General features: G+C 48.8%; 1 protein-coding gene across 4 annotated transcripts in view; it reads left to right on the top strand.

Annotated features, from left to right (window-relative positions):
- Positions 1–23,956, top strand: part of KIAA1217 (KIAA1217 ortholog) — a 297,582-nt gene that overhangs the window by 270,564 nt on the left and 3,062 nt on the right. For all 4 annotated transcript variants that reach the window (XM_077772488.1, XM_077772490.1, XM_077772489.1 and 1 more), the window contains 9 exons: positions 3,097–3,227; positions 3,760–3,910; positions 5,709–6,156; positions 9,115–9,298; positions 13,242–13,405; positions 14,115–14,276; positions 17,885–18,004; positions 21,672–21,749; positions 21,861–23,477. In XM_077772488.1, the coding sequence (XP_077628614.1) occupies positions 3,097–3,227; positions 3,760–3,910; positions 5,709–6,156; positions 9,115–9,298; positions 13,242–13,405; positions 14,115–14,276; positions 17,885–18,004; positions 21,672–21,749; positions 21,861–23,477 (3,055 nt within the window). The remainder of the gene's footprint in view (positions 1–3,096; positions 3,228–3,759; positions 3,911–5,708; positions 6,157–9,114; positions 9,299–13,241; positions 13,406–14,114; positions 14,277–17,884; positions 18,005–21,671; positions 21,750–21,860; positions 23,478–23,956) is intronic.

Genomic DNA, 23,956 nt, shown 5'->3' with positions numbered 1-23,956 from the left:
GCCTGTGTCTACCAAGATTGGAGGATCCTGTGACAGCAGCCTGGATTCCTGGCTTTTCATGGATGCTCCTGGGTCCAACCCCAGCTGGAGAACTTCTCCGGCTGGAGCATCAGAATGTGCATTGTACAAAGCCACAGGGGGGATTCTGACGTGTCTTCCCATTTGATAGTCCCTGCCGGCCTGATGAGGAGGACACTCAAGTTTTTTGATCAAGGATGCAGCAAAGTCAGAGCTGTGTTTCAGAAAGGTCCCTCTGGTGCAGGGATCGTGTGCGGGACTGATGGAGGGGAAACAACAGTGTCAGGAAAACCATACTGGAAGCAGCTAGAACACTCCAGTCAAAAGTCAGTAAGGCCTGGGGCACAAGGGTACCTCCGTCAGTTAAACATCTGAGTCTTGATTTCAAGGTCATGATCTCCAGGTTTGTGAGATCGAGCCCCACACTGGGCAGTGTGCGGACAGCATGGAGCCTGCTTGGGATTCTCTCTTCTCTGTCTCTCTCTCTCTCTCTCTCACCCTCCCTCACTTCGTGCACGCACTCTCACTCTCTCTCAAGATAAACTTTTTAAAAAATATCAGTAAGGCCTGAATCAAGGAGTAGAAACAGGAATGGGAAGAGAAATCAAATGAAAATGGACTGTTACAAAAGCAGCCAGAAATTTCAACTCAGGAACATCAGGAAAACAATTCTATCTCCTCTCCCTCTCTCCCCTCCCCTCTACCTTATACACACACACACACACACACACACACACACACACACACACAGGGAGAGAGAGAGAGAGAAATAAATTCCCTTGGGCATCATGTTGGAGTAAGTTGCTGGTGAGCCATTAAGATGGGAGAGAAGTGAAATTTGGACCTAGAATTTTGGAGAGAAGTGGAGTCAAGGTCATTTCTCTTTGGTGGCTTTCTACTTGGAAATAATAATTGGGCTTCTAATAACAGGCAGATGAAACATATTTAAGCCATTTAATGCTTCTTTTTAAGTAAGGTACTATGAAAAGCAACTGACACAAATAGAACGGATTTACAGCAAAACCACAGGATCTGTGAACATCTGGCTTCCCTTTGAGCAGAGTTCACGTCTCAAAAGTCTTATTGATTACATAATATCGAAAGTTTGTTCTCAGCATTCATTTTAGCTCCATGATCCCTGTTACATTTTGAATGAACAAACTTTGTCTGACTGCTTCGTCAAAGATAGCATAAACGTATGAACAGAAACGACACTGTTATACACAATACCAGTACACCTTTGTGTATGTTCCTTGGTCAACACAGGAAAAGCTGTGACATTTACGAGTCTCCTGTGTGCAGAGTTATGAAATCCAAGAGGCAGGCCGTGTAGAGGAGATTAAAATAGAATTTTAGGCAGACTGACTTCGGGTCAGATGATAGCTCCTAGGAGTATTAATTGCAACCTGGCCGGCTCGTGGGGTTGTAAATGGAACCGTGATAACATTCGGGTCTCAGCTCTTCCCTCAGAACTTGGAAGGACTGGACAGTGTGTCTGGCCTACACACTAAAATATTTCAGTTTGGTGATGAAGCGGAAGATGACTTTTGCACACATAGGCGCCATATTTAGAGCTCTTAGGGGGATGGCATGCATCCTCTCCTCAGGGGTGCAGTTCGCTGTAGAAAGTTTCCTGTGGGAGGGTCACATAACACCAGGTACCTTTCCATAGTCTGCAAATGTGGACACTGAGCAGATGGGGCTTTCCCTTGGGTTCTGAAGTTTCATCTCAAGGGATCACAGGCAGTTGGGTCCATTTTCCATAACAGAATGAAAGGTCACCAGAAACTCCGTCCCACTTCTCTATGGCGGATGGATTTGTCGTTTGCCACATTGATCCTTGTTAAACATACAAGGCATCCTGCCTGAATCCGTCCTGCAGTGGCTGCGCCCCCATCTGCGCCCCCCACATAGTGGGAAGGGTCTCGGCAGGCCATCTTTTTGCAGGCACCCTGTGTCTTCTTAGCCTGTTCCCCGCATGCCTCTAGCACTGCTCCAGCAGGTGAATGCTGTTCGCCTACCGCCACCTAGTGGTCTTCATCTCACTACGTTCTTTCCTCCACTTCTTTAAGAGAGGTTTTCTGTTGTCAGCTTTACAGGCAAACTGAAATGATACAAACATGTGTTTACGATGGGTTATTAATGTGCCCAGGAGAGAGGATGTTGTTGGTTTGGCTGGTTGGTTGGTTTGCATTTTGAAGCATGAGACCTCAATTTAGTTCTCTTGGATCTGGCAGTATCTGTGTGTGTGTTTGTGTGTGTGTGTGTGTGTGTGCGCGTGCTCACGCGTGTGCGCACGCAAGCATCTGCATGCACCTGTGTGTGTCGTTCTCTCTCTCCCTCTCTCTCTCTTACACACACATACATGCCAGAAATCAGATCTGTGATCATTTTTCCTCTTTGGAGCTTAGAGAGGAAAGTCAATCCTTGTTGATGAGGCCATCAGTATAAACCAGAGATTCTCGATCAGGGGCAAGTGTACTCCCCTCCCCCCTCCCTCACTTCCCCCAGGGACATTTACCGGTGTCTGGAGACATCCTTGTTTGTCACACGCTGAGGGGAGGGCGCTACCAGATCTAGTGGGTAGCAGGCAGGGTTGTGCTAAACACCCTACAGTGCATAGGACAGGCCCCTGCAAGAACGAATTATCCAGCCCAAAATATCAAGTTCCAGGTTTAGAAGGCTAGTATAAGCCGATCGGGACCCCTCCTTTTGCCCCACCACGCGGTGCACTCTCTCTCCCCTCTGTCACGTTACAAAGTACACACTCCCCTCCCTTAGTCGGCATCAGCACCGCTGAAAATAGAGAAGGGGTCCTTTGTCAGCCAGCCACCATCTCCCCTCTGGTCAACCTGGGCATCTCCGTGAACAGGCCCTGGGAAGACTTCCTTGCACCCGCCCTACACCTCAGCAGAATATTTAAGCTACTCTCGCAAGATACTGTCGCCTCCCCTTCACCAAGGGAGGCTGGGATGCGGTGTGCAACGGGAGGCTGGACAAGCCCTCTGCTACTACAGCTGTCCTTTTCAAGGGCCTCAGTGTTCACCGCCACCTACTGATCTGCCCCCTCCCCCGCAGTGAGCTGGAAGCCTTTGTGGAAGACTTGAAGAAGGACTCTACGTCGGCTACCCGAGTGGTCACCCTGAAAGACGTGGAAGATGGGGCTTTCCTCCTGCGACAAGTGGGAGAAGCTGTAGCCACCCTGAAAGGTGAGCCTCCTCCTTAAAGGGAGAAGTCGGAAGCGTGTCTCTGGGGGAGGTGTTTAAAACTCTGTCCGATAGTGACGGATTCATTCATTTGTGTGCATGTTTGCGCAAGCATTCATCGAACACCCTGTGGGCCGGGCGCTGTTCTAGCCACTTGCGATGCATCGCTGAACAAAATGGGCAAGTGTCCCTGTCTACTTGGAGCTTCTATTTTATTGGGTGCCATGAGACTTAGGACTGAATGATACCAACAACAGTTTGTCTCCACTGGGCTCTTCCAGTATGCCAGGACACCTGTGCCAAATGCATTGAAAATGGCCCTAAGGGACAGTTGCCTTTATCCCAAATAAACAGACAGGAAATGAGGTGCAGAGGACCTCTGCCCTTGCCCGAGGCCACTTGGAACCAGCTGTGTCAGAGATGCATGCGGAGCGCTGTGGCTGGTGAACCCCATGGTCCCACCCTCGCGGGTGTGCGCGCGGGATGGGATCTTGTCCACCTTTTCTCCTACAACTCACCCTCGGCTCTTGGCCAGCAGGAGAATTTCCCACCTTGCAAAACAAGATGCGAGCCATCTTACGCATCGAAGTCGAGGCCGTGCGGTTTCTGAAGGAGGAGCCCCACAGGCTAGACAGCCTCCTGCAGAGAGTACGGAGCATGACCGACTCCCTGACCATGCTGCGGAGGTAAGTGGCCTCCCCAGGGGCGGGGAAACAAGTGAGAACAGCCAGCAGCCCCCTCCCACCTCTGACGTTCCATCGCAGTAGGACTTGAGGTCCCGATCCTTCCGCACAGGCTTCCTGTGGGCACATCCTAGAGCTTAGCGAGAGGAAACATTGTCAATGTTTTTTTTTAAAAAAAATCACTTGAAGGTGGTCCTTTTGAATAGCATTTTAAAATTAAAGAATGGGTCAAAATATTTTATTAGCCTCCTTCACTTCCAGAGCACAGATAACTTCCCTTAGAAGAAGAAATACACACCGACATTCGGGAGACCTCACTAGAGGCGCGGCCCTGCCTACCTGGAGAGAGGGAGGGCAGGGGGGAGGAGAGATTCAGAGCTGGAAGTCGCCTTCACGAAGATGACTAGTGACAGTGGAAGAGAGGGCATGGTGGCATGAGATGGAAAGTGGGGAACACTTGGGGGTTGAAGGGACAGGGCAGGTAAGCAGCAAAAGAAACACGTGAGTAGCGGAGAAGAGTCATTGAATGCAGTGTCTTTTTTCAAATCAAAAATAGAACATTTTAATAAGAAGGAAGTAAGGGACTGATTGAAGATTGTAGGTCAAGTACCATGTGTCTGTCCGATCATCTGACATATACTACGTTGATCATAACAACAGCCCCCGAGGAAGGCACTAGAAGGCAGTCTCATCCTACCCTCCGCATTATCATCATCATTACATCCTATGGAAAACTATCTGAGGCTCAAAAAAGTAAAGTTTCCAGCATCCTAGAGCTAGAATGTAGCAGAACTGATGATATTCCGACACAGGTGACCCCAGAGCCGCGTTCTTTCCACTGCACCCGGGGTGGAAATGGATAGGTTCACGTGATCCCAAAAAGCAGAGGAGGATGAGAACTGACCCAGCTGTTAGATTTGGAGTCACTCTTGACCTTACAGAAAGGCTTGGTTGAGTCCGGGTGGGGAAGGAACTGATCCAAGCTACAGGAAGAGCAAGAGCAACGAATTAAAATACAGTTGACTCTTGAACGACTTGGGTTTGAACTGCACAGGTCCACTTATGTGAGGATTTTTATATATATATAAATACAGGATCTTTTCTCTTCCTTGTGATCTTCCTAATAACGTTTTCCTTTCTCTAGCTTACATTATTGTAAGAATAATTTCCACGTAGAGCATACAAAATGCATGTTAATCAACTTTATGATATAGGTAATGCTTGTGGTCAACAGGAGTTAGGTTTTGGAGGGGATTAAGAGTTCCATGTGGATTTTCAACTCTGGGTGGGGGTGAGGGGGTCGGCACCCCTAACCCCCATGTTGTTCAAGGGTCCGCTGTCTGAACTGCCCTCCCAAGGCGTTTGGCAGTGAAAAGAGGAGAGCACGAGGCCTCAGGAAGCTTTCGGGGTTAGAACTGAGCATCTCTGAGGGCAGCCCAGCTGGGACTGGGTGGAGGGGTTAACGTTAGAATCATCTGTTCGTTCCTGGCCGCCCCCACGCCAAGAGCGACGGACGCGGGCCTAGCTGGGCACAGCGGTGCTATCGGAAAGGAAAGACAGACCCTCTCGTGAGGGAAGGACTGAGCAGCAGCCACCCGAGACAGCTGGGAGGCAATTGGAGGGCATTAGGCAGTTGCTATGGAAACCCTCGACCCCAGGCTGCTACTCCAGGTTTTCAGATGTCTTAATTTTTCGAGGTCTTGCCCGGCTCTGGGATGACACAGCATTCAAGTGTGTCAGACGAGTAAACTGCAAGTTCCCTACTCTAAGCGTTAATGCTGCTGTGCGTGTTTTCTCCCAGACACGTCACCGATGGGCTCTTGAAGGGTACAGATGCCACCCAGGCCGCCCAGTACGTCGCTATGGAAAAGGCCACGGCCGCGGAAGTCCTGAAGAGCCAGGAGGAGGCACCCCACACCTCAGGCCAGCCCCTCCACGGTTCAGGAGTCCCCGGCGACGTCAAGTCGGAGGTGGTGCCCTTGACCGTCCACCACGCACAGAGCTCCCCTGTGGTCATCCAGCCCTCCCAGCTCTCCGCCGCCCTGCTCAACCCTGCCCAGCACTTGCCGGGGAGCTCTGGCCCTCACCCCGCCAGCCCTTCAGCCGCCACGCAGGAAGTGCCCTCAGCCCTGCAGTCGGCACAGGCTCCGCAGTCTCCCCAGATGCCCGCGAACGGCGCTGCCATGCAGAGCCTGCTCATTGAGGAACTGCACAGCACGAGCGCCAAGAACAGGGCCGTGTCCATTGAGGTAGGCTCCTGTGTCCATTTCTCGTAACCCTATAAAGGAACAACGCCTGGTCCTTTCCCTCAAAGAGTTTCTAGTCTGGTTGTAAAGAGAATACGTATGTGTATCAAAGATCTATTTATATCACATGCATATACTTATCTCAGAGGTAGATTTTTAGAACTCTAAATGGGTTTCAGTGGCCAGATTAGGAGATAGGTCGTCGGACTTCAGAGAAGGATGAGACACCCGCCCTGCGGGGAGGGGAAGCCACGGCATGCTGGGAAGCGTTTGCCCACCAGTTCTCTGGTGGTGGGGGGGGGAAGCCCCGATTCCTGCCGTCGCTGATTTCAAGTGTCAGTGGGAGAGCAGTGAGCAGGCGGCCGGGCAGAGATGGGAGTCGGCTCTCCCCGCTGGCGCACATCACGGGCGAATGCGGGCCTGCGGAGGGTTTGCTGCCGGCCTGGAAACATCAGTAGAATCTGGGGAAGCGGGAAGAGTGGTGAGGACACGCTAGCACTGAGGGGCTGCTGGAGCAAAGGGAGCCGCGAGTAAAGCTCTTTCATGGGAACAAGATAGAGGAGATGGGGCTCGCGAAACAGGCTGGAAGCAGATGTGTGGGAGCTCGCAAACCAGTCCCAGGATGTCTCAAGGTCATGGGGTGGGTATCTGAAAAATGCGGCAGCTCAGAGCAGTGATAAAAAATTAGCCTCTTCAGAAAATTGCTCTGAAACAAGGTACAGAATCTATTAAGGTGGTGGGTCTCGAATTAAGGGTGCTGGATGGAGAGAAGGACAGATACCATATGTTTGCACGTATAGGGGGATTAGGAGGAGCTTAAGGGAGGACCGCGGGGGAGGAGAAGGGGAAAAATAGTGGGGGAGAAGGAGGGAGGCAAACCATGAGAGACTCTTGAATGCTGAGAACAAACTGAGGGCTGACGGGGGGTGGGAGGGAGGGGAAGGGGGGTGATGGGCAGGGAGGAGGGCACTTGTGGGGATGAGCACTGGGTGTCATATGGAAACCAACTTGACAATAAACTATTTAAGAAAAAAAAAGGGTGCTAGATGGGAAGTAATTAGTCTCAGGATGAAAAGCAGAGGCAGTCAAAATGGAAAGAGAAAACAGGTCTTAAACTCACACAACATAGAAAACACTCCATTTTGTAAATATTTTTTTATGTTTTTTAAAATTTTTTTTAATGTTTTCTTTATTTTTGAGAGAGAGAGAGAGAGCATGAGTAGGGGAGGGTCAGAGAGAGGGAGAGACACGGAATCCGAAGACAGGCTCCAGGCTCTGGGCTAGCTGTCAGCACAGATCCCGACGTAAGACTTGAACCCATGAACCATGAGATCATGACCTGAGCCGAAGTCGGATACTTAACCGACTGAGTCACCCAGGCGCCCCTTAATGTTTATTCTTGAAAGAGAGAGAGACAGAGCGTGAGTGGGGCAGGGGCAGGGGCAGAGAGAGAGGGGGACACAGAATCCGAAGCAGGCTCCAGGCTCCAAACTATCAGCACAGAACCCAATATGGGGTCGAACCCATGACCCAAGCCGACGTCAGACGCCCAACCGACGGAGCCACCCAGGTGCCCCAAGACATGCCATCATTTTAGATTCTTTCTGTCAAGAGCCAGTATCCACGCGTTAGTTTCACACTGGTCTCCCTAGCGTCATTATCCCAGAACCTGATCCTAACTGTGCCAGCCTCTCTTTGCATATTAGCAGTGGATAATTCAGGTTTCAAGAGAAAAATAACCTCTTCATATTGCCAAGGCCACGGTCAGGGCAGCCGGGCCTGCGGACCCTAGGTAGCTTCTACATCTCCTCCAGAGTCAGTGGCTGTGCCCCTCCTCCAAGCCAGCCGTTTACAAAACGCAACTCACGGGAGGGGTGAAATGGGATGGCCTGATGTTGATTCTGTCCAGTCATGCCCAGGAGGCCTGGGCCCCGCTGCCGGCTCGGCTGCTGCGGGATAAGGTGAGCTTCTGTCACAGCCAGTATCCCCGAGCCTGGTGCACCAGCCCCCGGGGGCTCTGAGGCCAGCAGGGAACAGAAGAGACAAAGTCCGTACCTTCAGGAAACACACCTGCTTGTAGGGAGAGGCTGAGAGCCAGCGTATGCCAGCTGGTAATAAAGGCCAGGAAGAAAAACTAAAAGGCGGGGGGTGGTAAGGATGGTGGCGGTGGAGGCTCGTGTGTACGTAGCATGAAGCTCGGGCACAACCTTCACCTCGCTGGGCCTCGGCGTTCTCACGTGTGAAATGTGTTGATGAAGCGACCTCCTCGGTCTTTTCCAATTCTCACGTTGTGCGTTGTGAGTAATCCTGGTGCCACTTGCCCTCTGCCCTCCTGGAACAGTGACTGTGCCGCCTCGAAATCACAGGAAGATGTTCCTTTTAAAAATGTACAGGTATTTAAAAATACCTTTCCTGTGTTTCTCCCTCTCGGGAGAACTGCAAGGAACTTAGAAGGTATCTAAATAACCCCCAGTTTACACATCAGAAAGTTTGACCCGGGGGCCGGATAGCAGTTCGTAGACAGACGCAGGACTGTGATGTAGGACTCTTTGTGTCCAGTGAGTGTCTGGGGGTTTAGTATCTGTTTGCACACCTCCTCCGCAATGAAAACTCCGTTTCGAGAACAAAAGCTTGGTGATGGGATACATACTTAAGAAAGCACATTCCTGCATCGTTTTATTAGTATTGGTCGAAAGCAGTAGTGAGAGCTCAGTAATAACGTAATGAATGCCTTTGGGTTTCTGAGCCTGCATCTCCGTGAGTGAAGACCACCTGGGATTGCACGGCAGCGAGCACGGGGGCAGCTTTGTCTGACGCGCAAAAGCGTCCCTCGGTGCGGAAACCGGAGCCTCGCTTCATCCACATTTGACCTGTGTTACACTCGCCGCTACCCCGACATGAAATCTCTAATTAGCTTTCCCTCTGGTTTTTAAACTTTCTTCACTTGCTCTTTCCCTTCAGAAAGCAGAGAGGAAATGGGAAGAGAAGAGGCAAAATCTGGACCACTATAACGGGAAGGAGTTCGAGAAGCTGCTGGAAGAAGCCCAGGCCAACATCATGAAGTCAATTCCAAACCTGGAGATTCCACCAGCCGTGGGCCCACCACCAAAGGGCGACGGTTCAGTAGACAAGCCAGAACTGTCAGGTGAGGCGCTCACGGGGCTGTGCGGGCTGGCTCTCTTCGGCGGTGCTGCCCGCGGGGACCCGGGCTGGCCAGGACCAGTCTCTCACTTCTTCAGAATCTTACAAAATCGGAGCAAATCTTCAGGTATCACTAGATTCTCACTACCGCCTCTTAACTGTAACCATAGCCTGGAAACGATGTTCGGCATTAGGATACTAGAGCAGTGCCCAGGAGGGTAACATTCAGATTCCCTGCTTCCAAATTCCCTGTGAATTTATGACACTTCGCGCAGCACCAGCTCGGAGAGTAAGAGGGCCGCATTTAAAGTAAGAGCTTTTCATATGCTGCGGGAAGAAAATGCCAGCCTTTATGAGCTCCCGAGGGGACATAGATCATAAGGCAAGACTGCATTTTTTAAATCAAAATTATTAGATTGTATACTGAACTAACTAAACTGTGGAAGTTAAGCATCAGTGTGTCCCTAAGAGCATAAAATAACCGTTAGAAAACTCAGTCTCCTAAATCTCCAGCCAACAAGCGTCGTGCCTTACTCTGATCTTAAAGTTGGGCACAGAGCCACATTCTCTTGCAGCCCAGTGTCTCAGAGCCACATTCAGCGATGCCTCCTCCAGTAACTCAGATTCCTTTGGAAAGGAATCGCCATCCTGACTTGCATGCCCGGGAACGGGAACATAGATACGGTTTGTAACCACTGTAAGCCTGTCTCACGTTCTCCTTCCCCAAAGCTGCTCTACAGCTCCACTCGCTGAAACTCTCCCCATCAGCCTGTGCTAAGTTTTTCACCTCCTTTCCCCACCTGCCAGAGTGTGAGGCCTGTTTAGGGACCCAGGAGGGTCAGGCAGCAAGTACCCGAGAAGGAAGGGGCCCGGGAAGGGCAGCCCTGATCATACAAAGATGGCTTTTCTCCCAGAGTCGCCCTGAGGAGTTCCTCATGGGGAAGCATCTACACCATTCCGTGTCTACCTGGCCCAGTTTGGCCTTCCTCATTATTACTTTTGTCAGATAGTCCTTTAATGTTTTATAACCACAAATAAGTCATTAAAAAAGTTATAAATTATAACTGTTCCTCCTCGTGATCGTACAACAAAAATAATAACCCTACATTTTGTGTTCTTACCACATTTGGGCTTTTTATTCCTTCAGATTAAAAAAATTGGCATAAAGTGGGGCTCCTGGGTGACTGAATCGGTTAAGCATCTGACTATGGCTCAGGTCATGATCTTGCAGTTCATGAGTTCAAGCCCTCTGTTGAGCTCTGTCCTGACGACTCAGAGCCTGGAGCCTGCTTTGGATTCTGTGTATCCCTCTCTGCCTCTCCCCTACTTGCACTCTGTCTCCCTCTCTCTCAAAAATAAACATTTAAAACTAAATAAATAATTTGCATAAAGTATTTTTTGAAAATTACTCTCCAAAGTATAAAAATACTTAATGAGTATAAGTATATACTTATACTCAGTTAAACTGTTTTATTTTATTTTATTTTTATTTATTATTTTTTTAAATTTTTTTTAATGTCTTTATTTTATTTTGAAAGAGAAAGAGCGAGCAGGGGAGAGGCAGAGAGAGAGTGAGACACAGAATCTGAAGCAGGCTCCAGGCTCTGAACTGCCAACAGAGAGCCCAATGCGGGGCTCAAACCCACGGACCATGAGATCATGACCTGAGCCGAAGTCGGACACTTAACCAACTGAGCCACCCAGCGGTTAAGTCTTTTTGAGAGACAGAGATAGACAGAGCACGAGTTGGAGAGGGGCAGAGAGAGAGAGAGAGAGAGAGAGAGACAGAATCCAAAGCAGGCTCCAGGCTCTGAGCTGTCAGCATAGGGCCCAACGTGGGGCTTGAACTCACAAACCGTGAGATCATGACCTGGGCCAAAGTCAGATGTTCAACCAACTGAGCCACTCAGGCGCCCCAGAGTTTTAAAAAGCTATTTGTATTTCCTCTTGTATGAATTGTCTGACTATTTAGGAAATGGGAATGGATGGTAACTCCTAAAAAATCAGTGATAATTTTTAGAAATGGCAGCCACATTCAATGTTAAAGAATTCTTTACAGAGATCTTTGTTAAAAAGAGCAAGGAAGACTTTATTCAAGACCACTGCAGCGGGGGAGAGAAACTGAACCCAGCTCTGAATGCAGCGTATCAAGGGGAAGGAGAGTCTTGCTAAAAGTCAGGCCAATGTCCAGAGGGAGGAATGAAGAACCAGATCAGAGGTCAAGAATGGGGGATTCTTGCTCAACAGACTTGGTAGAATTCTTTCCTAACACTGGGCTGAGCAGACCAAGCGCAAAGGCTAGTGGAGAGAAGGGCTCAGCGGAGCCTCACCAAAGCTGGGCAAAGTGACAGTCTTGGTCATTACGTGGGAGTGGACCCAGGCCCGCTTCCAGGGCCCATCAGCCTGTGCCGGTCCCTGGGGGGACCCGCCAAGCCGTTGAGGCCATCCCCCGGCCAGGCCGCTGGCTTAGGAACCAGCCAGGTGGCCATTGCTGCCGGGGCCTTGTCACCCAGCACTCCCGTGGGAGGCTAGGACCGTGCACCACACATAATCACCGGCACTTCACCCTGTGATCACCCACACCCTTACTACGGTTGTAAGTAGAAACCTCTCAAGCATGTCCCTCAAACAGCTCAGACTGCGTTGCTCAGAAAGTTCCTGGGAGGGCACGCCTTGTCCCTAGAGACTAGAGAGAGCTGGGCCAAAGCCCTGAATTTCTGGTTCTGCCCTATTAGTACGCACTTGGGCTCTGGTTCTGCCCTGTTAGTGAGCACTTGGGCTCATGGCTGATAAAAGGCAGTGGTGAAGAAAGATGATAAAGGGCAGAAATGAGACTGTTTGAATTCTGTTAAGTGCCTTTTCTGGATATTTTTCTGGAGAAAGCTTAGCGGTTGTCTCAATTTCCTAACCTTCGGTGATAATACTAGCTTCTACTTCTGCATTTCTGTGTTTACTGCCTCCTTTCCTTAGCAAAGTACCCTTTCCAACCATATAATGAGGACCAAAAATCCACTTTGCCTCTGACTTTGTTTTCTGTTCCATCTGCCTCGCATTTCCCTTCTGGCCCTTCATGGGCCAGATTCTCTTCTAACATCCCTGCATGAACTCCTTCTGCTAACACTGTGTCTCATGGCTTCCTTTAGAGGCCATGCAGGGGGCTCTGGATTTGTCTTTAAGCTCTAGTATTTCATCTTTCCAAGTAATACCCAGAAGTTTTATTTAATGATGATAGCTCTTGGGGCACCTGGATGGCTCAGTCAATTGAGCATCTGACTCTTTTTTCTTTTTTTAAGCTTATTTCTGAGAGAGAATGAGAGAGTGAGCAAGGGAGGGGGAGAGAGAGAGGGAGGCAGAAGATCCGAAGCAACCTCTGCACTGACAGCAGAGAGCCTGACTTGAGGCTCGATCTCACGAACCGTGAGATCATGACATGAGCCGCAGTCGGACGCTTAACCGACTGAGCCACCCAGGCACCCTGAGTATCTGACTCATAATATTAGCTCAGGTCTTGATCTCAGGGCTCTGAGTTCAAGCCCTATATTGGGCTCCACACTGGGCATGAAGCCTACATAAACATATATATACACACACATTTTTTTAATAACGATAGCTCATACTCGCATTGCATTTACGATAAGCCACTAAGCACTGTTCTAAATGCTTTGTGTATTCTAAGGTATTTAATCCTCACAGCACCCCAGTGGAGGGGATTATTATGATACCCATTTAATAGATGACACAACTGAGGCAGAGAGAAGTTAATTAACTTGGGCAGGGTCTTTGTGGGATTTCAAGTCAGTCAGGCTACAGGGTCTATGTCTTTAATCCCGGCGCTATGGAGAGAACAGAGAGATGTCTAAGTCAGATTGCATCAGGTTTATACAAATACACCGTTCTGGAAGTTATCTTGCAAAGAGGTTATTTTTCAATGACACACTGTTTTCCAGAAGACTCTCCAAACTCAGAACAAGACTTGGACAAGCTGGGGGGTAAGTCCCCACCTCCTCCTCCCCCACCACCTCGGCGGAGCTACCTGCCAGGATCAGGGCTCACCACCACGAGGTCCGGCGATGTGGTCTACACCAGCAGGAAGGAGAACACCACCGCTAAGGTCTGATGAGTTCCGCTCTGGTGAACTGGTCTCTGAGTTCAGATGATCCCCTTAGACAGGGTTCCCTCTATTCTCATGCAGAACACAGAAAGTAGGAAGGCAGAGAAGAGGACTGATGAAGCTAAATGACAAGAAGCCCCACAGATGGGAAAATGTCAGCCAGTGTTATTGGAGGAGACCCAGCAGCAACAGCTTTATCCTTACTTGACTTATAGCTGCAATGATGTAAAATGCGAATCACAAGCTACTTCTCCAGCAGAGCATCATAAGGTTGAAAATGGGGGAGGAAGGGGACACAAAAGAAAGTCCATCTTACAAAGCTAAGTGAGATTAGCTAACACAGCTGTGAACATCTGGACAGAAAGACGTTCAATGGGCTTTAGCTTCCACTTAACTTGGCAAGTTTGGTCTTTTATGTTCAATGTGAAATACAATTTCCAAGGAGATGTAATACGGGCAGGCCTTTCTTAAAGGCACCAAATGGTGAGCAGTTATAATTTTATTAAAAATCTTCAACCCATTCACCAAGTGACAGCTTGTACAAACAAAAACCCAAACCCGATGCATGGGGATATTCATAGTCTTTCGACTCGATTTGCAGAGGTAGGAAGCCGATGCGCCTGACAGTAGGGCGTTCTTGTAACCTGTCCCTCTTCTTGCCAGCACCCGGAGGTGTTAAGCCAATGTCTGTGATTTGATTCTTCCACAGACCAGCAGTGAAGAGGCTGGGCCAAGCCCCCAGGCTAGAGCCACTAAATGTCCGACAGAGGAGCCGGCTTCCACCTGGACCCCATCCTCACCACCAGTCACTACCTCCTCAAAGGATGAGGAGGAAGAAGAAGAAGGAGACAAAATAATGGCAGAACTCCAGGTATGTGGATGAGGTAACTGGATTGTGGCTCCTTGCCTTCCTCTCTGGGACACTCTGGCTGTGTCTCTCACAGATTCATCAGCTAGAGAGGGCTGGCAAGGAGCCTTTGGACCCAGGCCCCGGAAGTAGCATCTTCTGGCCCTGGCCTCCAGTTTTCCAAGATGGCGCTCACCTAGGCTCTCAGGGTACTTTATGACGTGGGTAAGGAAGGACTATTTCACAAAACAGCTCAGGAAGTTTGTTTTCCTAGCTCTGGCCAAGACGATTTACTTTCCTTGTTTTTAATAGTCCGTTCATTTCAAAAGCAGGTAAGACAAGAGTTAGAAATATCAGACGTTGTTTTATCTTCATAAGGGCTGATTAAGGCCTCCTTCACGTGGGTCCCCTCCTTTGGTTTTAATATTTAGAATGGCTGCCCTTCGGTCTCCTGTCCTCCATACCAGGGTCCCATTCGGTATCCACATCATCTTTTCAAATATTCTAAAACACGGAACGATTCCGTTTCCTATTTTCTTTGGCCTGTTTGAGAAATGATTATTTATTAGTTTTAGATTTTTATTTTTTAACTAATCGACACACTCCATTCATATGATTAAGGATGGGGTGCAGAAACTGTACTCAAAGTTTACCCCACATTCAAATCATGGATGTGAATCGACCCTGGGTTACATTCTAAGAACTTTTTAATCAGAGCCATGAACAATTCCTAGACCGAAGTCTGTTCATAGGATACTTCATTTTGACCCATACTTATTGAAGGATTTCCTCCCCACCTCTGGATGGTCCGAGCAGATGGTCAGATCACACCACTGAGGCTTCCAAAATATGTTTCATCTCCACCAGCGCACTGATGGTTTTGTGCCCACGCCACGGCTCTGCATTCTTCACGTGGAACAGGGAGAACTTTCAAGCCATGTCATTTCTACCGTGGCTGTTCCACTCTGCTCTCCGTGGCAATAACGGCCCAGATTGGGCTCTTTGGATTTACAGGGCTGCTGGTTGATATGTCAACATGGGTGAGCCCTTCTGAGCCTCTCCTGTACTGGCCCGGGACATCCCCTCCACCAATCTGATCGCTGACAGATTTTTAAAATGTTTACAGAATGTCATTCACAGGAACCATAGATTTATATGGTTAGCGATGCATAAAACAGTTGAGAGGGTGGAGGCGTCCGTCCCTCAGTGATCCAGTGAGGACCCTCTGATGACACTGGCATGACCGGGCTGCTTGTCGTTGGGAGATCAGTGCCCCTCCTGAGATGTATAGGCAGATTCTGGGGCCGTTCATTGTAGCATCTGCCCCAAAGCGTGGTTTAAATTGATCATGGCCCAGTTTGGCTCAAATGATGACAAAGCACTAGGTAATTGTACATCTGTGTGAGGTGAACAACCACTCCTAATCCAAGAAGCAGAAAGTTTTAGGCTCGTGAATAATCCTGCACTAGCCCCCAAAGAGAAGTCATTAATTTGTTCCAGCTGCTTAGAGCTCCTCACTTGAGGATATTTCCCCTACTGAGGTCTAAATATCTCTGATGCTATCTTTGAAAGTTTTCAAAGCCTGGAGTGTTTGGTTTTTTGGATCATTGGTGGTTAGGTAACACTCGTGAATCAAGTGCTCTGAGCCTAACTTAACCAAAGCCAGAAGCCCTCCATCTGGGGTAGGGACCAAACCTGCTGCATCAGAAGGTCAGCCACGCACGTGGGCTCTGGACTTAGATGCCACCGAGGAGGGACAAGGAGCAGATGCAGCCTCCCGAACGTGACCGTGGAAGAAGTTTCCTGCTGTGTGTTGCCAGGCATCAGAAGAAACCAGGAGTTCCAAAATCCAGGGTCTGACAGCCCAACAGAGATGGCGAGTGGCCTCAATGGGCATCTCCAGGGCCAGCTAGGACTGGGGCGTCTGAGATACCGCAAGGATGGAGCCTGCAGACTGGCTTCGGGAAGAGGAGACAAGCAGAGTAACAGAAGAGCAGTCTGGGGAAGGTCCCAGACATCGGCTCAAGTCGTCTTTTAGGGCCTGTCAACTTGGCGTGGGCTTGGGTTATCCTTTCTGCCCATGGAGAGATTTCCACTGGACCATGTTTGACGCTAAGAAAATATTGAGGCAGTTATTTGGGATTTTTCATCTAAATAACTGGTCTTTAATCTTGGCTGCACATTTGAATTATTTAGGGGGAGCTAAAAAAAAAAAAAAAAAACACACAGGCCTGTGAATTAATTCTAAATGAATTACTCTCTGTGTGAGGCGTGGGTAACAAAAAAATGTTTTAACCGGGTGACACGTAGTCGAGTTGAGGAGCACTGATTTCGAGAAGCGTGGGTGCTGGGGTTCTTCATCGCTCCTGCTTTCACCATCGTCTTCTCACTCCTCCTCTGCCCCGTGGACACAGCTGGTGCTTTCTGTCTGAGAACCGGCCTCTCTCACCCAGTCAGTGCTCACCCAAACCAGCGTGGGCTCCCAGAACTAAAATCGATAGTTTTCAAGGACAGGTCTGGAGGCTCAGGCAGAAAGGAGGCCGCTCAGAACCCCATGGGCACCTAAGAGCATCACTTTATTCTAAATGCACGCGGAACACCTCAGAGCGTGGGAGTACCTGTTACTGGGTTACTACTTTATTCTCTTTTTAAATGTGTATTTTGAGACAGAGAGCAGTACAAGCAGGGCCGGGGCAGAGAGAGAGAGAGAGAGAGAGAGAGAGAGAATCCCAAGCAGGCTCTACACACTGAGCGCAGAGCCCACCATGGGGCTCAAACACACAGACCATCAGATCACGACCTGAGCAAAATCGAGTTGGATGCTTAACGGAATGAGTCACCCCGACGTCCCCTATGCTACTAATATTATATTCTAAATGCCCCTCAGAACACCTAAGAGCTTACCTGTACCTGTTCCTATGTGACTACTATACAGTGAATTGGTAAGGATGACTTTTATTTTAAGGTGTAAAAGTTTGCAATATCTTATGCCCTTTTTTTCTATGACCTCAATAAAGAGGGTGAAAAAAAATTACCCATAAAAAAGAAAGATAGCTTCTTTTTTTGTTATAATTCATTTACATATTCAGCTTTTTTAAAAGGTCAGAACAAGAAGCCCTACTAGGTATAAAGCAGGTTCTCTCTGTATAGGAAGAAAAGGCATTCTTTTCTTTTTTTAAAAACATTGTTTAAATGTTAATTTATTTTGAGAGAGAGAGGGAGCGAGAGTGCAAGCAGGAGAGGGAGAAAGAGAGAGGGGATCCCAAGCAGGCCCCAGTGTGGGGCTCAGTCCCACAGACCGTGAGATCACGACCTGAGCTGAAATGGAGAGTCAGCCTCTCAACCGACCGAGCCATCCAGGTGCCCCCAAAAGGTCATTCATTTCCAGGGTTTTGTCCATCTGTCGTGCCGTGGCTGACAGTAAGGAAGGCCTTGCCTCTGGCTCAGGGCTCAGCTTTGCTGGTTTAAGGCCAGAAGTGGCACCAGTTTTCACGCCACCGCCTCCCTGTCCCTGGTGTGACCTGCGGCAGCGCTGGGCTGGGCTCTCCACCACCCCAGACTCCCCATGCTGTTCCCTCCTTCCTCCTTGCTGCACCAGGAGCCCTGTTAACCTCGGTATTTTAATCCCTCAGGCATTCCAGAAGTGTTCCTTTATGGATGTAAATGCAAACAGTCACGCTGAGCAGTCGCGGGCTGACAGTCACGTTAAAGACACTAGGCCGGGGGCCACCGTCCCAGCCAAGGACAAGAAGGTAACGTGGCAGTCACACATTCGCCACACAGTCGAATGGCCCTTCTTTCCTCGCTCTGACACTAACACCGCTCCTGCGTTCGTCCTTCTGTGCCCTCTCTTTCTTCCTCTCACCTGTTTTTTTCCCCAAACTAATGGAGACGCAGCCTTAGGTCTAATCAGAGACACGCGGTGCAGGTTTCCAGCGAGCGCCATGCTCCCGGGTGCAGCACCCGATTGTCTGTGCAGAACGTAGGCATCATCTTCCCAAACTAAAGAGTATACCCCTTGCGGGATTTTCTAGAACTCTAGGGGGGAAAAAAAGTGAAAACAGCAATCATGTATGAAGCACTTTTTCTAGTTTTTCACACGTCTTCTAGATCCAACGTGACTATTAGAAGGAACCGCAGGCCTTAGAGTGTAGGAAGAAGACACAGAGCAGAGCTCGCTGCCCGCCATCCCCGGGTGTATCCTTGCGGAAATGACGCACACGTATTTGCACACATGTTCAAGGACTCCAGACAGAATTTGTGTTACATATGGCAAATTCTCAAACTATACCTTGCTCGCACCAGTAAGTTCAGTACAGGCTCAGTGCTGATGCACATCGTGGCCTCCTCATGGCTTCAGGACGGAGGTCCAGGCTCCCTAAAACAAAGTTCAGTGTCTTTACATAAGTACTTAAGTCCTTAAGGAAAGGACAATAGCCTGAATGTGTGAACGTCAACTTTCTAAGTTGGATCTAGAGCTTTTATGAGTCTTGGATATAAAGCATCTTATCTGAATGAAGCCTCCGTCTAAAGTTCAGGATTAAAAGCTTATCATGACCAACTCAAGTCCTAGCATTTTCACCAGGAACTTGTATTTCAGAGATGGAAGTTTCCGGCTTCCCCTAAATAAAGTAAACAAATCGGCCACAGTACAGCCTGATAGCTACTCCAGGTGGGTAGCTCAGTTCCAGTAAAAGAAGGCTGAGTGAGGGAGTTAGAGAATCAGAGGGCTGTTACTAACATAGTCCTTCAAGAGATGCCTTCCTGGAGCTTACAGCCCCAGCTGTGAGGCCCTGCCGAGGAGGCCGGCATCCCCCTCCCTGCCTCACAGCCCTCTCTGAGGCCTCCTGCAAACCACGTCGGCCTCATAACTGACATATAAACCTGTTCGAGGCCAATCTGTGTGCTCCAGAGGAGGTTATGAGATCACTGTTGATAAATCTTTCTCATGAAGAGAATGTCCCATTAATTTGAATTGAACCCATGACATCCTATTTGAAGTACATTACTCTGGTGGTCTATGGGATTCCCCTATGTGGCCTTATTAAAACCAACTCACGCAAGGCCCCAGCATACCCTGAGGCACATGGCATAACCTGGGTATGGTGACTGGTCCCATCTAAAATACTGGGAACTGGGAACTTGAAGATCCCTCTAGATCCCTAACCATTGTCTCATAGAATTTTGCTAATTGGCTAAAAAGTTGCATGAGATTTCTTGCCTTGCCATTAGAAATTCTACTCAGCAGATTGGCCCATCTCAAAATAACCATGAGTATCAGACTTCTCCCCACACTTTTGTCATTATTAACTGCTCCCTGGGCTGTTCATCTACTCTTCTATAAATCAAGCGTTTCTTTAAAATTTTCTCCTTACCATCACGAGGCGCTAGCCTAGTGCTTCACTTGTGTGCAATTTTCCTGTAACGATGTCTCTGATTTTAGTTGGTTGCCACATGCATTTTGAGCCTGCTCCCCAGTGGTCTGAACAATCCAAATCTCAGGACCTATAAGCAGACATTACGAGGCTTCACTACCTTTTACGCAGAGTCTTGACCCTCTAAGATTACCTCTAGGATATCATTGTGAGATTACGTGACAGTTGTGACCAAGCTACCCTGAATAAAGTTAATGCACTTGCTGTGATACCTTCACTCCTTTTTCTAGCCCAATGACAAAAGTAACAGGGCACGTGAAACCTACCCTTGACACCTGTATCTTAGCGACTTTCATCAGAGTATTACTGCTACCGCATCCATTTTAAAATGTGTGTGTCATTTGAAATACTTAGCAATGGGTATGGCATGGGCGCTGACCAGTCAGAACAGATGCCAGCACTGACCCCAGGCACTGGGCCAGCAGAACATCAGCTGAGCACATGTCATGTCTAGATTACATGTCAATTACTCCTTCGAGTCAGGGGTAAATTCTCACTCAAGTCCTGGCATCCTCTGCTAACTCTGTGTTTGGGGTTGAAATCTTAGTCCAAAACCTCACCTACTTTTCTTCTTAAAACCTTGTACTGGATGTGTGAGCTAACAATCCAAACTTAAAATCCCACAAGAGGTATCATGTTGTTCGTCCGCACCGTCCGAATTGTTGCACTCGTTTGGGGGCCTTATCCGGAGGAGGGGAAGTTACGGAGGTGTTCTGTGTTTAACGCACCTGGTATCCTGTACGATGTTTCCGTGTGATTAATATTGACTTTGTTGCATGTGTGTGTGTGTGTGTGTGTGTGTGTATGGACATCCTTTCTGTTCGTAACAGGTCTGGGGGAGGGGGTTGCTCTGGGAAGACTTTGGCGGGGCCTGGTTATTGTCCTTTGTCGTCACTGCTCTAACCAAACAGCCTTCTTGGGAGTGTGTCCCATCCCCCTAGAATCGCGTCTTCCTTTTGAGCTTTGGCAGCAAGAAGAAAGGGCAGCAGTGCCTTGGAAGGGACAAGGCGCCGCTAGTGTTAGTGTCGTGGCAAAGCACGAGGGAGCAGATACACACGTACCAGGAGAGGCCGCGCTTCCCGGCGAAGCACTGTCCATACCTGAGCCTTGCTGCCGGGTCCTTCCATCCTGAATCTTGGCGACAGCCTCAGAAATGGACCTTCGCTCCGTATCCGAGAATAGAGACTAGAAGCTGACTCACAATATCAAAGTCACCACCATAGTTTCCAGTATCTGCCTTGGAGGTGCTTAGAGGATATTTTGCCAGCATTCTTATTCTGAATTTGGATTTGACCGCCTTGGGTATTATTAGCATTACCCTGACTCAGGATATGCTAGGGCCTGAAGTGTCAAGGTTACTGTGACCCTTGACTTGGCCAAGTCCAAGTGCAAACTGCAAGTACATTATCAGTCTGTCATTTGACCAGCGAAAAATAATGTTTTTGTTTCATCTCCAAGTACTACATCCAAGTAAGGCAGAGTCCTTATAGGATAATTTCCAGAAAAGCAGCAGAGAGAGTACTGAAATAAGTAGCTGAAACGGGCGTGAAAACTCTCCTGGTCCAGTTCCCGGAGGCCCAGAAAAGTGAAGGTAACACAGTTAAGGGGCAGAGATACCGTGCTTTCTACCGCACTACACCTCTCTTCCCGTTTTCAATTCTGCTAAGCTCACAGTCAGATGCTGGAGAGAGAACGTGTTGATACAGAATCAGTCCCTTTATTCTCTTAACTGCTCCCTCACAGATTTTGCAAATCCCTAAAATATTTTGCTAATTGAGATTTTCGTCGTGTGCAAACACAGGGCATGTCGGGAAGTTGGAGAAAAAACCAAGCCAAGGCAGAGCTGTCTAGGCTTTGGACTGGTGTGTGGCATGTGTGCTTGGCCTGCAGATTTTGGAAGTGTGATTAAAAAAACGATTTAGTTATAGTCCACTTGGGGGGGATGTGCTTTTGTGCAGTAACATGTCCTACACTATTCTACCAGAATTTAGAATTTTTCCATGAAGACGTTTGGAAATCTGACGTCGAATATGAAAACGGTCCCCAAATGGAATCCCAAAAGGTGAGTTTAGCAAATCTCTGTTCCGACTGATACCATGCAGATTCATTACCTCCTTTCACGGATCCAGTTCTGATTAATGTGTGTGGTTTCCCTCCTCCGTTTCCCTCTCAGGTTCTCGCAGGGGCTCTCACACCTCTTGACCATCCTAAGTGGGAAATAGCAATGGAGAATAGTGTTACTGATGCAGCAAGAACATCAGAGTATAAAACAGACATCCTAAAGAAGGAAAATTCCATATCCAACAGACATTTATTTAGAGACAGTAGAAACTATACCCAGAAAAATGTGTCTAAGGTCAATTCCAGTTACTCTGGCCTTTGTTCATTAGATGAAATAAACAAAGGACCCAGGAACTCAGGACCACAGTACCCTATATCTGACACTGAGAATCAGAAGATGAATTATGGAAAGACAAAGGAGATGAGAGTAGAAAGACAGGAAAACACGGGTAGGTGCGACCTTCCCTCTCCCACTAGGTCAACTGAATTGAGCATGTGTGATGTCAGAACTCAAGATCAAGAGGTTCACATGACAGAGTTCGGCCAGGTTGTTCTAAGACCCAAGGGGGCGCGGCCTGCTAGCGTGAACCCCAGCGAGGTCGGAGAGTCGACGCCAAGTTCTCCCACAGAAGAAAATGTGACCGCCGACAACATCGCCTTCATGATTACCAAAACCGCCGTCCAGGTGCTCTCCAGCGGGGAGGTCCGCGACATAGTGAGCAAAAAGGGGGAAGATGTACAGACCGTTAACATTGACGCCAAGAAAGAGACAACGTCGCAACAAGAAGGAGCTGAAAACGAAGAGCCAGTGGTGTGTCTAGACAAAAAGCCAGTTATCATCATTTTTGACGAGCCCATGGACATCCGGTCTGCGTATAAGAGACTTTCAACCATATTTGAGGAATGCGATGAGGAATTAGAGAGGATGATGACAGAGGAAAAGATAGAGGAGGAGGAAGAGGAGGAAAACGGCGACCCTGTACTCTGGAATGACCCTGTACTCTGGAATAACGCTTCCCACAAGTTTCAGGAGAAGGTTGCGTCCGGCAGCGCCGGATCGGGGCAGCGGGCTGACAGTAAATTACAGCCACACCGCCTCTCACCAGAGGCCAAACCACCAGGACAGGAAGTGGGCAAGAATGAGCTGAGCACGTTGAGCCCGGCAGGTTCTCCAAGTGCGGAAGGCAAGGGTGACGTGACGGACGACCAGTTTGAAAGCCCCAAGAAAAAGTTTAAATTCAAATTCCCTAAAAAGCACCTGGCTGCTCTCACTCAGGCAATTCGCACAGGCACCAAAACGGGGAAGAAGACGCTGCAGGTGGTCGTGTACGAGGAGGAGGAGGAGGATGGCGCTCTGAAGCAGCACAAGGAAGCCAAGCGATTTGAGATCACTAGGTCCCAACCTGAAGACGCCCCCAAAACAATGCTTCAGAGGCCAGAGCCGCCCAGTCCAGAGAACACATCTCTGATGTGTTCCAGAACTGATGAAATCAGAAAAAATACCTACAAGACGCTGGACAGCCTGGAGCAGACCATCAAACAGCTTGAAACCACAATCAGTGAAATGAGTCCAAAAGCCCTAGTGGATGCTTCATGCTCTTCCAACAGAGATTCTGTTGCGAGCTCGCCCCGCGTAGCCCAAGAGGCCTCTCCCCGCTCCCCGCTAGTTCTGGACGAAGCTCCCACTGCCCTAGAGCCCCCCTCGTCCGTACCTTCGGCTTCACGTAAGGTATCTTGGCCTGATGGAAAAATGAAAAGACCCAGCTGCTTTCTTACATCTGCCATAATCACCATTAGCGACAGGTGTCTTGTGATTTACTTGCTTCCTTTCAGGTGGCTCATTGTGGTTTTATTTTTGTCTGTTCGCCACGATCCCTTTCTCTCACACTTTCTCCCTCGTCTTCAAAACAACAACAACTAGGTGTCTAACAGCTAATCGATTCTCTTTTTACCTCTGTTGCTGATTGGTGTTGGGTAAACGCAGAGGACGCTAGGTCAGTCATTTGCTGTTGAAATGATTGCTCTGACACTCACATTAAAATCTGTTTGATCAGTAGTGGAGCAGGTTCATTCTGTTTGATTCTTCGAATTAACCCCAGTGGTGTCTCCTGATGTCCGTCTCCTCGATCTGTCCTGCATGTAGGGCTGCGGCTTCTCACGTTGAGCTTCTCTGCACAGAGCGGGAGGGCCTCGGTGATAATCCGCTCA

This window comes from Crocuta crocuta, unplaced genomic scaffold, assembly GCF_008692635.1.
Source record: "Crocuta crocuta isolate KB4526 unplaced genomic scaffold, BGI_CrCroc_1.0 scaffold96, whole genome shotgun sequence".
Lineage (NCBI taxonomy): Eukaryota > Metazoa > Chordata > Mammalia > Carnivora > Hyaenidae > Crocuta > Crocuta crocuta.
This window is presented reverse-complemented; position numbering and strand designations above follow the sequence as displayed.